Source organism: Penicillium daleae, assembly GCF_028827525.1.
Source record: "Penicillium daleae strain IBT 16125 chromosome Unknown utg000008l_segment0_segment0, whole genome shotgun sequence".
In the NCBI taxonomy this organism is placed as follows: domain Eukaryota; kingdom Fungi; phylum Ascomycota; class Eurotiomycetes; order Eurotiales; family Aspergillaceae; genus Penicillium; species Penicillium daleae.
Genome location: NW_026623156.1, coordinates 4800587 through 4815534, shown reverse-complemented (window position 1 = coordinate 4815534; position 14948 = coordinate 4800587). Strand labels below are relative to the sequence as shown.

At 52.1% G+C, this 14948-nt stretch overlaps 7 protein-coding genes across 7 annotated transcripts; 3 read left to right on the top strand and 4 right to left on the bottom strand.

Annotated features, from left to right (window-relative positions):
* Window positions 1–1265: 1265 nt before the first annotated feature.
* N7458_010254 (SANT/Myb-like DNA-binding domain-containing protein) lies at window positions 1266–2395 on the top strand (the record flags this gene model as incomplete). Its single annotated transcript, XM_056913636.1, has 2 exons — window positions 1266–2108; window positions 2168–2395. Coding segments are annotated over 2 exons (1071 nt in total), but the record flags the coding sequence as incomplete, so codon positions are not given.
* A 308-nt stretch (window positions 2396–2703) lies between these two features.
* Window positions 2704–4499, bottom strand: N7458_010253 (T6SS phospholipase effector Tle1-like catalytic domain-containing protein; the record flags this gene model as incomplete). Its single annotated transcript, XM_056913635.1, is given in 5 exon segments — window positions 2704–3578; window positions 3590–3764; window positions 3849–4019; window positions 4079–4183; window positions 4239–4499. The coding sequence occupies 5 exon segments, from the start codon at window positions 4497–4499 to the stop codon at window positions 2704–2706; spliced, it is 1587 nt and encodes a 528-aa protein (XP_056762484.1).
* A 458-nt stretch (window positions 4500–4957) lies between these two features.
* Window positions 4958–6041, bottom strand: N7458_010252 (LysM peptidoglycan-binding domain-containing protein; the record flags this gene model as incomplete). Its single annotated transcript, XM_056913634.1, has 3 exons — window positions 4958–5069; window positions 5099–5535; window positions 5592–6041. 3 exons carry the CDS (start codon window positions 6039–6041, stop codon window positions 4958–4960), a joined length of 999 nt encoding a protein of 332 aa, XP_056762483.1.
* Window positions 6042–6471: 430 nt separating this feature from the next.
* On the top strand, window positions 6472–7921 carry cox5b (cytochrome c oxidase subunit IV; the record flags this gene model as incomplete). Its single annotated transcript, XM_056913633.1, has 5 exons — window positions 6472–6850; window positions 7011–7064; window positions 7303–7461; window positions 7588–7688; window positions 7745–7921. 5 exons carry the CDS (start codon window positions 6472–6474, stop codon window positions 7919–7921), a joined length of 870 nt encoding a protein of 289 aa, XP_056762482.1.
* Window positions 7922–8642: 721 nt separating this feature from the next.
* Window positions 8643–10412, bottom strand: N7458_010250 (purine-cytosine permease family protein; the record flags this gene model as incomplete). The annotated part of the gene is made up of 4 exons (XM_056913632.1): window positions 8643–9442; window positions 9496–9602; window positions 9659–9731; window positions 9791–10412. 4 exons carry the CDS (start codon window positions 10410–10412, stop codon window positions 8643–8645), a joined length of 1602 nt encoding a protein of 533 aa, XP_056762481.1.
* Window positions 10413–11571: 1159 nt separating this feature from the next.
* Window positions 11572–12520, bottom strand: N7458_010249 (SANT/Myb-like DNA-binding domain-containing protein; the record flags this gene model as incomplete). The annotated part of the gene is made up of 5 exons (XM_056913631.1): window positions 11572–11613; window positions 11692–11775; window positions 11850–11882; window positions 11955–12002; window positions 12071–12520. Coding segments are annotated over 5 exons (657 nt in total), but the record flags the coding sequence as incomplete, so codon positions are not given.
* Window positions 12521–13962: 1442 nt separating this feature from the next.
* On the top strand, window positions 13963–14199 carry N7458_010248 (uncharacterized protein; the record flags this gene model as incomplete). The annotated part of the gene is made up of 1 exon (XM_056913630.1): window positions 13963–14199. The coding sequence occupies one exon, from the start codon at window positions 13963–13965 to the stop codon at window positions 14197–14199; it is 237 nt and encodes a 78-aa protein (XP_056762479.1).
* Between the last annotated feature and the right edge of the window lie 749 nt (window positions 14200–14948).

Below are 14948 nucleotides of genomic sequence, written 5' to 3'. Positions count from 1 at the left end.
GACAGCCCAATGTTACTGTTGAGCGTTTCGGGTAAGGATTCTTCAGATGTCTGTCCCCCGCCCCCCTGACGAACACTCCTGTCGGAGGAACACGACAAGAGAACAAAAACGAAGACAAGGACAAGATTTCTCCCCATTTCGGATGGCTTGGACAGATTCATTGTTTCAACCCCTGTCCGGCCTCGTCGGCTTCCTATGGGCCCGCTGTGATTGACCCTCGCATGCCCTTAGCGCTCCTGGAGAAGCCCGCTCAAGGGTGTACAGTCCACCAGCTTGCTTCTCTGGCGAATCCTACGCAGTGCCTATTGGCCGAACCTTGTCAAATCCCACTCCTACTACACCCTCCTCAACACGGAGAACCAGCAGGGGCCTATCACCCGGCGAATAGGACCCCTGTCGAGGACGGTCCGCTTGCCCCCCGAAGCCAATCTTACGGGCGTTTCCCTCGACCTTCGGCTCTTGTCGGACTGTTGGTAATCCGATACAGGCCTCACTTCTGAGAATTACCATAATTACCACGGCCCTCTTCATCCTGGTGCAGAGGTCTAAACCAACTCCTCCCCTCTTCCGCATGGCTGACAGCCCGTTCCTTTCTCGTCTCGCCTATTCTCGTGGGGATCCAGTTGGCTAGAGAGATCCCTCTCTATAGTACAACGGTTTTTAGGGGGTCCTGGATAAGAAGGGATTGCATTTATTGGTAGAAGGAAAAGAAAAGCCGCGCGCTTTGGACATTTTTGATATTGATTCGAATCAAGTCGTCATTGCTGGTGACTTGCATCTTGTTTACAATCCTTTCAATTGGAAGACTGGCCAATTCAACCCCGGTCACGCACGACCCTGCTGATGAAATTTGCTTGCACTGGAATCTTCTCACCTAGGCCGCCATGCAGACCTCCCCGAGACCAGACGTGTCCTCGGTGAAGACATTATATATGCGACTTCGTCCGCAGGCTGCATCTTCCATCCCTCCCTGAACCAGATGTCGCAAACTTGCCTCTTTGTCCATCCCAAATATGCTTTTTCATTCCATTGGGTTTCGAGTTCTTGTCCCCCATTGACACTGGGAAATACTGGGCCCACGACCCCTTTTCACTCGGATCTTTTGCTATCTGGCCTTTGAGAATTGACCATACTATTCTTCCTTTCTCCACCTATCTTCATAACACGCTTCTTATGTGAAAGCCTGGGACGCTTAGCCGTCCCTCGTCCCTTTCTGGGAGCGCTTATTCTCTGACTCTGGGCCATCACATCTAACAAGTCAACAGCCGGGGTTCCCCTGGCAAGGTCGATGCATGTCCGTATCACTGGCTGACCCGTTTCGAGGCTTCGCGATCAACTTCTCTCACGCTGACAAGCCCGATGATCATGATATAATTGCCTACGATGCTCGAAACAAGTTGACCGGGCTTTCCTTCCAATCTGACAGCTCCCATCCTCCCTATGATCCACACCATCATGCGGCAGCACCCCTGCTGCCTCATCCCGCACCTCAGACCAATGGATATCATGACCCGCAGCCGACCTATGTCTCTACGCATCAAATGCTACCCCCGCCGCACTATGGCTATGAGCTCACGCCGCCCCAAGATACTGGGAAGCGGAAACGCTCCGGATCTGACGGCGAAGATAATCGTCATATGGACCACACCTTTGGACCGCGAGAGCCCCTGCCAGCACTGGCTATTGACAGCACGACCGTCACCGAACAAGAGAGCACATTGTTTGCTGGCCACGCCGACGCTTCTACATCGCTGGCACCCTCGGCGCATGTATATGCACCGCCGATTGCTCTCCCAGTTCCACAGCAGCATCATCACCACCGTCTTCCCGCCCAACTTTTAAGTGCTCATGACACGTCGCCCACAACCTCCAGCGGTCCTCCAAGCGTAGTTGGCCAGCCGGGGATGCCTGATCCGGCGCCTCGACCTCGAGGCCCTAAGCTGAAATTCACGCCCGAGGAGGATGCGCTACTAGTGGACTTGAAAGAGGAAAAGAATCTGACTTGGAAACAAATTGCGGACTTTTTCCCTGGGCGAACGAGTGGTACATTGCAGGTGAGGTACTGCACGAAACTCAAGGCGAAAGATGTGGTCTGGACAGATGAGATGGTGGGTGCATTATCCTCACACTTGATGTTTTAGGGAATGAAATCAGCTAAGCTTTATAGCTATCACGACTTCAACGCGCACTGAGCGACTATGAGCATGACAAGTGGCGGATCATCGCTGGGAAGGTTGGCAATGGATTTACGCCAGCTGCGTGTCGAGAGCGCGCAGCGCATTTCCAGCCATATGAGGCAATCGAGGGCTTCCAGCAGGGTCAAGAAATGCAGAGGGCTCAGGATGCTCAAGATGTCCATACTCACGGGTCAATTCATAGTGGAGATTCTCTATGACTGTGGTGTTTGAAATAGGATGTGAAATACGGTTGCCTTTCTTTCGCCTATTCTATCCCGGTATTATTCCGCTTTGTGCAGCGGAGTAATACATGAGTGGAATGAATCTACTTTCTCAACTCTGAAATGGAAGACATAAATAGGACTCCGTGGATATGCCCACGTCGATCTCGCAGGTTCGGAAAAGTCTTCAGTAACAATAACTCTTCATCACCGCATGCGCCGGTCTCTTTCTCCCATCAACGTCTGTTTTCTCTCAAGATAGCTCTGTAGAATGGCCGACCTAGGATCGGGAAAAGGGAATTAGCTCAATATTCTCGGAAGCCGAGAAGCATTGGCGCAGACGTACCCTTGTTAAGACCAAGAAGCTGCTTCTCATACGGGCCCAACACCTCCTCCAGCATGATCACAGAGGGAGGCATCTCCTCTGCAGGCCCATCATACACCCATCCCCACCGCAACTCATCCTTCTGCTGAACAACATCCTTCTCATCCCCATAGCCATCTCGATCGTGTATCTCCCGGTGTGACCTAATCCGCACTTTCTGAAGTAGCCACGGTCCTTTTCTCAACAGAGCGCGGCACTTGTACAGACCGACATCATCATAGTTCAACCCCTCGAGGGCGAGTCGAATCCGAACAGATCGGTGAATGCGCTCGTTGGTATTCTCCAGGAACTCATGTGTAGGAACTGCAGTATCCGGATCGATACGACGGTACATTCCTGGAGTGCGAGTCGTTTTCCCGCCTAATTTGTAAAATCCGGTGTCCGGTTGAATAATTTCACCCAGACCCCATGGCCGTACAGGCCTGTGCTCCTCATAGATGGAATCAACCGCCCATTGTTTCCATCGATTGTGTTTGGGGCTGTCATTCGTTTGTCTCCCGTCTTGATCTTGATCGTAATAGTACAAGACACTTTCTTGGAAGATTCTATCGATTGTATCCTCCTCAAAGGCGACACCAAGATCAGCCAGTTGGTCCATCATCCAGGCCATGGATACGTTGGCGAGCTCTTGATCGGGGAGACCACCGCCGACGTTGGAGTGCGCGCCGCAGAACCAGACTTGCCGGAGATCGGTGCGGACACCGCGAGGTCGTTCCCAGACGGCTGGGGCAAATGATGTGCGAATTTCATCTAGAGCTAGTGCTTGAAAAGCGTGCTCAATTGTGTTGGAAAGGGCTGTGTCGTACCATTTGCATGTATTGAATAGTTAGTTATTTGTTGGGGATAAGGTGGATCGAAGGAATACTTATTCTCTTGTGGAGCGAGGTATTTTGAGACTGTTGGATAGATTTGAGTCTGGAATGCCGAGACTTCCCACTGTTTCGAAAACAGCGACGCAGCGGACCTTGATGCGATATCCATCTGGGTCATAGAGACGGGTGAGTCTTTCCTGTCATTGTGTCAGTGGAAATATAACGAAGAAATGGAGGTCGAACAGTAACAAACATCTTCAAGGCGTAGCTTATACTCTCTTTGATCGACGGGCTTGTTGGGGAATGGTATCGTAGGAAAATTGTCCTTGTAGTCAGGGTTTCTGAAGTTTTCTGTATCCTTGAAAATGGGATAGAGATACTCCATTCCTCTGGAGGTGAGAAGCCCGATTTCAGTGATGAGTCCCTAGGTTGATCATGAGCTACGGCATGGCATTCCTCAGAGCTATCATCAGAGATCCTTACAGCCACGCTACGAGCAGTAAATGCACCTCGGGAGAATCCGAGGAGGATGATTTCATCGCCGGGCTCGTAATTTGTCGCGACGAAGCTATACGCTTCTCTAATATTCTGCCCCCGTCGTTAGAAAATAACTTTAAAAATATCAAGGCAAGTTTGCACCCACCTCATCAACGCCAGAACCAAAGATTCCTCCAGCAAGTTCATCTGAGAGAGACCCCGAGGAACCGACACCCGGGTGGTAGTATACGACTTGGCTCATTCCATCAAGACCCTTCTTTCGCAGGGCCCGATAGAGCCGAGTCACGTTCGACGGCACTTGAAGTGTATAATTCGGATCATGAATGGTGGGGCGATTATACCCCTGATCGCTGTTGACCCATGTGCCATCCAGACATACCACGAGGCGTTTCCCCTGGGGCGGCATTGTGTGCAACTCGACCTGGTTGTCAACCCGACCCAGCGGGGCCAATCACTGTACCTGCGTCAGACGACGCACAGGGAGGGCGAACGATCGGGGGAATAAGGTGGCAAGAGTGTCGTGCTACCCAAATCTATGATATGGCGACGGGCTAATAATTATGAAACGAGTCTAAAAGCAGCCCACAAGCGCAGGAGCGATCGCGCATTCCCAGGGATGTGGTTACAAAAACATCGGGCATTATTTACCCCGCTTCAGCTTCAGCTCACTCGTGACAAGAACCCGTGACGGCCCTCTCTCGTAAGATCTTTATTTGGCTTATACTTGCTTTTGATATGCTGCTCTATGCAGTATGTTGATACGAAGATATTGTCATGAGTTGCATTCTAAACACGAGATGTTCAATTTAGCCAGCCTTTCCTTACAATACTAAAAACACCATGATATAAACCCTACCCATCCGATCAATGTACCATGCATCGCACAGAGCGCCATTCCATCTCAACATGTTTGAACATCACATCGGCTTGGCAACCGGTCTGGGAATCAATACTAATCGCCTGGCCACCGGATTTACTGCAAGGCTTGTCATACGCCGTACAGACCCCCCGGTCAACGACCACGAGAGAAACTTCTCCACGGGGGCAGAGGCACAGGAACTTGAGCTGAATCCACCATCGGTGAAATACTTGCAATAGACCCCAGTTTGATCATCCGGTCCGGCTTTGTAGTTCCCAGGCAGATCAATGCATTTCGAGTCCTGGTTTTTGTGCCCGGTCAACAGGTAATAATCGTCATCGCATGTTGTGCCTGTATACGCGACGAGCGTCCATGCGGGGCCTTCGCTAGTAGTGGTCGACGTAGACTTTGCTTTGTTAGTAGTTGTAGTCGTCGTGGCTTTGGCGGTGGTCTGCAATTTGGAGGTCGTCGTCGTTGCGGCTTTTGCTGTGTTCGCGGTAGACTGACAATTTGACATGCAGGTATCGTCTCGTAGAGTGCACCAGTAGTCGCCAAAGGCCTCACATGTGCCCCGTCCGGTACACTAGCTGATATTTTAGCTCAGATATTCCCTAAATGGATGATGCGAGTGAGACTTACACATTCATTTTTGGAAGCACACTGATTCAATGAAGCGAGGTCGGACCATTTGGCCGGTCGGGCAGTCCCAGGGACCAAGGGACCGCAAGTCGCATTGCTAACAGCTGTTGGCATTGGAGGAGATCCAGGACCAATGCAAATAATCGAGCCTTGTGGCATGTTCTGGCAGTCAAATCTCCACGTGTAAGAGTTGTACATTTGAAGCTGTTCCATAGTGATACCATGGGCCTTCGTGATACTCTTGCAGGTATCTCCGCCCTGGGTGACATATGTCTTGCAGGGTGCAGAGTCTCGCTCAACGATGGCTGCTTCATCGTGATCCGAAAGGGGTCCACGCCGGACAATCCGAGACTGAGGCTGACTGGGCTCGAGAACTGCAGCCGTAGTGGTGATCAAGAACAGCCCGCATAAGGCTAGAAGATAGTAGTTACCCCGATAGATGATGTCCATTTTGATTCTGTCTGTAGATAATGAAGATCTATGGCTTCTTCGATGACCCGACTTCCATGTCTATATATTCGTTTCCTTTCAAGTACTTGCCAGTTTTCAATCAATTCATGCGTCAGTTTCATCGGTTTACTCGAGGCATAGTTTGAAACTCAGCAGATTATTAATAACACGCATTTCATTATCGGCATAATTATGAAACTCTAGAGGCATATGGTATACTCAAAGACCGTCACAAGTGATTGGATACAGGCATCAAGTAAATCAACAAAGAGCATAAAGACCTACCAGCAGAGAACTGCATCGACAATCACTCCTGCTGAGATTGTTCTTCATCGCCACTGATCATAACCTTTGACATAGCCCTGCATATAGTGTCTCATCTGATGATGTCTTTTGCGAATCAGCCAGGAGTCAGAGAGCCAGAAGTCACATGCTATTCTTTGTCTTGGCCTATACTTCCATCCGCCCAACCCTAAACCCTACTTGTCCCAATCCGGCCTGTGCACCTTTAGTCTCTGTCGCCTGCCGTGACATCAGCCAATCGGACGCTGAGTCATCCGCATTACCCGCGGGCCATTGGCGCACAGAATACAGCCAATCAGAGGCGATGACGGGTCGAAGCGGCTTCAAACCTCGCCCAAACCTCAGCACTCCAAACTCTCGCTCATCCCCCAAACTCCCCTCCTCCACCCCCGTCCATCCAGCGACCGCGATGTTCCTCCAACGCACCGCTTCCGCCATCGCGAGGCGCTCGCCGGCCCGTGCTCTCACTCTCGCTCAGCGCCCCTTCTCTTCCTCGATCGTGCGCCGTACGTGATCCTCAATCCCCAGTGGCCTGATCCGACCTCCCCCGACCTTCGCCGTTTTCCTTCCCCGTCCGCGTCAATTGGGTCACAGCACACTATTTCATGAAACGACGATTGAAAGACACCGTGGATGAATGTCGGCTAACGCGATTGTCTCCGATAGGCAACGAGAAGAAGTGGGCTGTTGAGAAGGAGGGCAAGATCCTTTCCTTCGATGGTTAGTAGCCTCCTGGCCATGAAGCAACCAATTGCTCCGACAATGCCTCCACTATCGATGAGGGGTCCAGCTCGACCATTGTATCGGTTTCCATGAAGCAATTGAGCTACTGAAGCTGCTTGGAAGCCAGAAACGTGGGCCGAAGGCCCCTCCCGATACAGCTCATATATCGGACGCAACTTGCTTGCAAATCTTGCTCTGAACATAGTACTAATCGGATTTCTTTCGCGCACTACAGAGATCAAGACCGAAGACGATCTGATTCCCCCCGGTGCCAAGCCCGGTACCATCCCTACCGACTACCTCCAGGCTACCGGTCTTGAGCGTCTCGAGCTCATCGGTAAGATGCAGGGCATCGACATCTTCGACATGCGTCCTCTGGATGCCTCCCGCAAGGGTATGTGTACAATATTTCTGTTATTCGGCCTGAACCCGCGCGTCAATTCGTCTCCAATAATCGGCACTTGTTTATATACAGCATTTGAAGGGGAAAACGCGCTAACCAAAGCTCTACCGGAAACAGGAACACTCGAGAACCCCATCATCGTCACCGGTGCCGGTGATGAGCAGTACGCCGGTTGCACTGGCTACCCCGCCGACTCCCACCAGGTTAACTGGCTGACCGTACGCTCCCCCCAAGTACCTTTGAAATATATCAAAACTAACCATCACGCCTGCAGGTCTCCCGCGAGCGCCCCATCGAACGCTGCAACGAGTGCGGCAACGTCGTCAAGCTGAACTACGTCGGACCCGAGGAGGACCCCCACGCTCACCACGACCACGGCCACGGCCACCCCGCCCCCGAGGAGCCCAAGACCTTCGCCGACTACGTCAAGCCCGAGTACTGGTACCGGTAAATCCGGGGCTCGATCCAGCGTACCCTAGCGTTTTGAAAACCTTTGATACTGATACAGTGTGAATGGTGGCTCCCTGTTTTTGTATGTGGGAGAGCCATCATGCAAGTCTGTCTGTCTATTCCTGTATCTGTTCCTGTCTGCGTGGCTTTGGCTTGCCGTTTCTCAATCTCTTTTGTAGAATAGTTCTCTTAGTGGATGAAAATGAGAGTTGTCCAGGGGATGTACTTTTGATTAATATTTTTCTTTCCTCTTTTTGCTTTCTCGACATATCGTGATATTCCTTTCTACCTACACTTTAACCGGGATCGGCGGGACATCACATCTCAGCTGTCGAGGCTTACGCGGACTGGGAGGAGCAAGAATTGTCTTATCGGGGTTAGTTTTCTCAGGTGGTACGATGTGATTCACAACGGGGGCAAACATTCATTCCTCGAGGTCTAGAAGGGGAATTTGTTCGAATCGTTCCAATAGAGATATAATCGTGCTCATGTAACATGAAACTATGCATCGTGTAAATTACTTTTTTTGATATAGCCCTTCCGATGCTGCCATCTAAAGCAAGACTATACAATAATGGGGCTGAGATCCCTGTGTGCGAGGGTAGGTGTTGAACGACAATCGTACCACCACCACGCCATCCCAGATACCAGCACGAAGCGAAGGCAAGGCGAAAAACTGCTGATCTAATCTCACCACCAAAGCCCTCGATCCAACATCCATCTCAGCGACCCACAAAGTGCAGCTCCAAGAATCGGAGCGGCGGGTACACAAGCGCAGCCCACGAGAAGCCAACATAATTACCCATATCGGCACCGTACTCACCAACAAGTTTCGCCAAGGGACCGATATACCACACCTGCGCCATGCACAGAACAGCACCCACCCAACCGACGACAAACGCCGTAAAGGCCGCAATGCCGATGGGCAGCTTGGACGGATCACGCCACGCAGCCCAGTGATAGCCCGTCCGCCAGCGGAACACAAACTCCTCGATTAAGATAGCAAACCAGATAGCAACCCAGTAACCCATGAGAGCGAGGAAATTCGTGAAAATCTCCGAGAGATTACTACGACCTGCCAGCGCGCAGACAGTAAAGATAATCACGCCGACAGTGTTCCAGATCACGCGGGGTACCTTTTCAGCATACCGGCCGAGGATCTGGAAGTCGACGCCGGCGGAGTAAGTTGGGGCGACGGTGTTGGCGATGAGGCCTAGAGCGATGATTACGGAGCAGAATTTGCCGAAGCCGTGGAGGGGACCGAGGCCTTCGACGATGAGGGCGCCTTGGCCGAGATCGTAGGCTGCGGCGTACTCGGGGTAGGCGCCGATTCCGGAGGCGAGACCGATGCCGCAGACGAGCGCCATGGTGAAGGAGAAGACGAGGCCAGTTAGGGTTAGAGAGAAGATTGAGAGGCGGGAGGTGTGTTCGGGGTAGTAGACGAAGAAGTCTGCGGCGAGAGGGGCGTAGGTGATTGCTGCGCTGAGGCAGATGGAGAAGAATGATAGCCTGAGATAGAACACTGTTAAATAGGGATAGCGTAATAGTAGTTCCATGATATAACAAACCTGTTACCGGCTACCGTTCGGGGATCGCCTTGAGAGACCGTAGATAGATCGAATTTGGGAGAGGAGACGCCGAAGAGAATGCACACAACAATCACCTGAGGCAAGAACGCAAATCTGATTCTCGATGGTCAGCAAGGAGTACGAACAGAGGCTGCTGAGAGAAGACTGACCGTTCATAGTAGTGGAAGACCTGAATACCAAAAGTAGCCACCACCCAACTGATGACTGCAATGATGACAATGCCTGATGTCAAGAGTCAGCCAAGCCATCCGAACATAGCTTGCACTTCAGATATCACATACCAACAGCAACTGAGAGACCTCCCGGCGAGACAGCAGACAAGATCTGCCCTCCCACCACACAGTCTATCAAACAATAACCAATCATTTGAATCAAGTTCAGCAGAACAATAATCTTGCTTGGCCACCAGCCCATCGAGTACCGGCCAAACGCCATAGTCCTGATACCCGACACGGGACCCCAGGTAGCCACCCACGCGGAGACCAGGGAGCCAGCAATTGCGCCAAACACAGCACACAAGGCCGAGTCCGTGAAGCTTAGTCCGTACACCGCGGGGCCGAGCATTCCAAGGGTGATATTGTTCGCTGCCAGGTTGATCGACACCCACAGCAGGAATGCTTGCAGGTACGACACCCACGACAGGCGCTTCATGCGCTCATCAGGTGCAACGCGCTCAATGCCTCGCGCCTCCAGGTTATACTCAACCAGTTGCTGCTCGAAAGCCCTCAGCAGGGAACCGATGCGCGAGCCAGCGGGGTTCGACCGATTCGCATTCTCGGGTGGATAAGTCGCATCTTTTTTATTCTCGTAATCGATGGGTTGTTCAGTCGAACGAACGGTTTTAATATCATCGTCTCGATCATTGCGCACCGCTACGGTGGCGATTTCATGTTCCACGGCCATACTCTGAAAAAGACTCCGTCAGTTATACGCACACACTTTCGGACAGGAAACACCGGGAGAAAGCAGAAAAGCGCATGAGTCCTTTCGCTGGAATTATCCAGATCAAGTTCAACCGTATGATCTCAGAACGGCCGCGGGCAAAGGACTGATCAGATATTGCAAAAAAGAATACGCCCTCTGCCCGCGAACCGAACACCGGTCTTCATGCAGGTTATAAAAAGGATACCTTGATCACGAGACAATCCCAGACTACTCGTCTTCATGATAGCCGTCCCCGGGATAGAGCCAATGCAGGAGTCGGGATCTGTACTCGAGGCTTGCAAGTCGAGAGAACAGAGCGCTGTCTGTTATCTTGCTATGTGAATGAGTCACTGTGAAGCAATGGGGAGTTAGCGGGATGGGACGGTGGCGTTTGGAAAAACAAGTGCAGCATTCCAGTGGAGCAGGGCGCATTCACCTGGCAGAGGGGCTTGCCAATAGAAGTGAGACTCGACACCACAATTAAGATGAGAAAGCGACACCGAGGTCGGTGGTAGAGACAAGAATATATGACTGTGGGGGGTAGAGGAAAAGGTTGCCGCGGGGAAGAAAAATTTAGATCGCGTGCGCTTATCGGCGGTTTTCCGCTTCCGCCGCGGGGACAAAGTGTACGCCAAGTGGACGGGCCCGCCGAGGCTGGGCTTATTGTTTTGGGCCTAATTCGCGCAGCTACTGAAAATGATTGGGGGAATCATCCACATAGTATTGGTCAAGAAAGGAAATCAAAAAACAACACATAGATCGGAGGAAATAATAAGAGGGGGAAGACATCAAGATGACAGCCCGTATGGCGCCAGAGGGTAGGCAAACGCCCGAGCAGATAGAAAGATCAATAGGGGACAGAGATTCCAGGCAACATCAGAGACATAGATCAAAGAATCAAAAGGGTAGACAAAAGAGACCAGATCACCAACTCCATCAGCCTTGTATTATCAGTGGCCCCCGTTAGCCATTGATGACAATTGCATCGCTATGGAATTGCAGAATCCGGGGGGTTTGGGAATGCCAAATTCGTTAGATGCATCACAAAAAAAAAGAAGCCCAGAAAATAGAAATCAAACAAGTCAAGTCATCACTTCGTCAGTGGGGTCCAGGAGAGGAGGTCATCAAGTGCAGAAGCTCAAAGATTCTTGAAATGTTCCTTGGCATATTGCTCGCAAGCCTGTGGGGAAGAAAGAAGATCGGATTAGAATGCACAGTCAATGGGAAATCCATGTGGATGCGGACGGGTGCAACCTACCTTGGCAGGCTTGCCGACTTTCTGTCCGATGACCTTCCACTTGTTTGCCTCGTACTCCTTGATTGCATCACGGAGCTTTATGGACTGCGCAGAGTTAGTTGGGGGAAACTCGAGGGGGTGCGAAACCTCTTCAATAATGAACCACCAAGAGATCATACCTCATCTTCGGCAAATTCAGCGTAGTGCATATCCTGGAAAAAAAAGGTTAGCGCAACTGTAATATAGTGGCAAGCCAGTGTTGGGGGACCTCATTTATTCCATACCTTATACCAATGCTTCTTCACGCTGCCCTCAGTCCGTGTAGGAAATGTCTGCAACACTTCGGATTAGCAAAGGCTTGCGCAGCAGCCGATGGAAGGCGAGTTTGAAAAAGGCGCACCTTTGCGATTTCGCTCCAACTACGACCGGCGTCGCGCATGGTCTTGAGACGTTGTTCCTCCTCGGCAGTCCACGGGGTATTGGTTCGACCCTTCTTCTTGGGGGCAGGCTCCGCGGCGGGTGGCAGAGCAGTGGGGTCACCCTCAATTGCGCCACCCGTTGCGCTCATCTGTGCAGCCATCATCGTGGAGGAGCCCACAGTCGGCGATTGGGGACGCTTGCGAGAGGAGGCTTGCTGTTGGGGCTGTTGATGTTGTTGTTGCGCCTGCTGCTGTTGCTGATGTTGCTGGGGCGGCTGCGGCTGTTGTTGATGGGGAATTGGGGCTGTAGGAATAGGAATGCCTTCAAAAGTCGGGACCCGATGGAAGGGATGGAGCTGCTGTTGAGCAAGAAGATGCGGTGGGGCGCTGGTTGTGGCCGAAGTTTTGATCCGTTTGGAAGTCGGAGGGGACCTGGTTCGCGTTGCGTTAGCTCCAATAGCTCCTCGGCTGGACGAGTAGTAACAAATGTGCGATGTAAATGGTGCGACTGGCAGTACACAGCGAGAAGATAGATCGAATGCGAATCATGGGCTCATTCACTGATTTTCTCTCCCGCTCTCTCTTGGGGAAGTCTGATCTGGCTGGCTGTCTGCGCAAGTAGTCTCCCTCCCGCAGCACAGGAGCCGAATGGAGATCACAGACGAGGGACTCACGACATGCTGAAAGGTTTCAATCACACGCCGATTCATCTGCACACGCGATGACGCGCGTATGGGGGGTTAGCAGAACTGCTACAGGGGCGCCTTGGGTCAACATCTAGGCAAGTGGGCATCGTTACACTAACGACGATGACACAGGCGCATCCCAGGCAGAACCAGATCAGACAGAGAGAGAGAGAGAGAGAAACCAATGCGACGACAAGAGGGTAGAATAGAAGAATTGCACCATAAGGAAAAAAGAGAAACAGAACAGAGAGGATTCGCGGGGGGTAGTCCAGTGAACCCGACCGGGGTAGAGGAGTGCTTTCCGCCCTCCCTGTCCCTTTGTTTTTGAGGCGAACCGAGCTCGCGGTAGGGGACAACAGGAGAGATTATGTTGAGACCAAGGGAAGGGGATTAGCTCACAGATCAAAATCGCATGGTCGAAGAGTCGAATCGGGCACCTCGAATTCTTCCGAGTACGGGGAGAACATGAGGCTGGAAGGAGGGATAGTGGTTGGTTAGGTTAGATGGTGAATAGTAGGAGGGGGAGGGGGAAGAGAGAAGGGGGGGGGGGGAGAGAGAAGGAGAAGGAAGAAAGTCGTGAAGTGTAGAAGGAGAAGGGATAAGAGAGGATGAGGAGGATAGCAGGATAATCGAGAGAGGGACAAGGAACTCAGACGATCGCGAGGAACGGGATGAGAGAGAAGGGGGAAGAAGAGGAGAAGGAGGAGAACGAACGGGAACCGAAGCGGGGAGTCACCTCATATCACGCTGAGAAGAAGAAGAATGGAGGCGGGCCGTTGCTAGTAGAAGGATCGAGTCGCGCGATTGCAGATCGATGCCCTCGATGACTATAGAGGAACGATTCTATGGACTCTAGTTTCGATTGACCATGACTCTGCTTCTTTTGACCTGGAGAGAGTCGATTCGCAAAGAACCAGTTGAGCGCAAGGGGAGGGGTTCGGCTGGTTCTAGGCCCTTTGCGACAGTCCCCGTCCCCACCGAAGCTATACACAAAAGACAAAGACCCAGCTCCGAGAACACAAACATCGACAGACACATACACAGCTCCGGCCGGACCTTTGCCCTCGACCTTTTCAAGCTTGACAATTGCCCAAATACCCAAATACCCAAATACCCAAAGTACTCCCATCTTTCCCCCATCCTCCTCTCCGGTGCATTCCCACCCCACCGTTCGTCGAGGAAACCCGATGGCCGGGGGCCCTGTCACAAATTGGCTCGTGCTGCCCTCCAATTCGACTGGCCACAATGTCGCTGCAGAAGCAGGATGGGCCACGTCCGACCTCTTCCATGAAACATTTGGTCCAAAGACGTCCGCCGAGTGGACTGCTCCAGAATCCGGTGACCCGGCGAGCTCTCACAATGCGAGGATGACCACAACGGACGGCAACCGGGGGGAGGGAGGGGAGGGGGCCATCTTAGTCTAGTCCAGGGCTCAACTACGAATAGCTCTGTCTGTCTCCCTATGGTCTGGCCGTTGTTGGGTCCAGCAGGCCCCTGCCGGTCGACCTGTCTATTATCGAGCCGCATGCGTACATATTGTACCGTTGAGTATGTGTCTATACTGTCCCTGCTTGTTCTGACAGATTGACCGGCTGGATAGCTACGAGAGCATTCGCCATCGGTATGAATGGACATAGTAGGCTGCTAAAACGTGCGTTGCTTCTACTACCACCACGATTGGGCTTGGCTAGGTCAAGCCACACGAGGGTTCCGCAGACAGCCACGATACCCCTCCTCTCTGCTCTCTATCAGTCATGCCAGGGCATGCTCGGATGTAGAAAAGAACCAAGACTTGAGACCGTCCGTAGCCAGATACTCCCTTGAGCCTCTGGGATCCATGACCTGAGATGGCTCATGGAAGCAGGCAAATATATTGATTTCTCTCCCTAATCCCCTGACCAGCGCCAAATCGAGTCTGTCCCTACAAGCACCCCAGTCAGCCCAGCTTTGTCTAAACCAAGAAAACCGACGCGGGGCTCAAGCGAGTAATTCCTCACCAACGCCCCAATTGAAATCGCCCATGGCCCGCGCCATCCTGCATTCATTGGGGATGGCACTGGCAGGATCGTGCTTTGCATCCTCTCGAAACAATGTGGCTGTCATCTGCAGCATCCATTGAGGGAGGGGGTTCAGGGTCCGTGTGTACTTTCAGCATTTCCTCAACGCTCTGTCA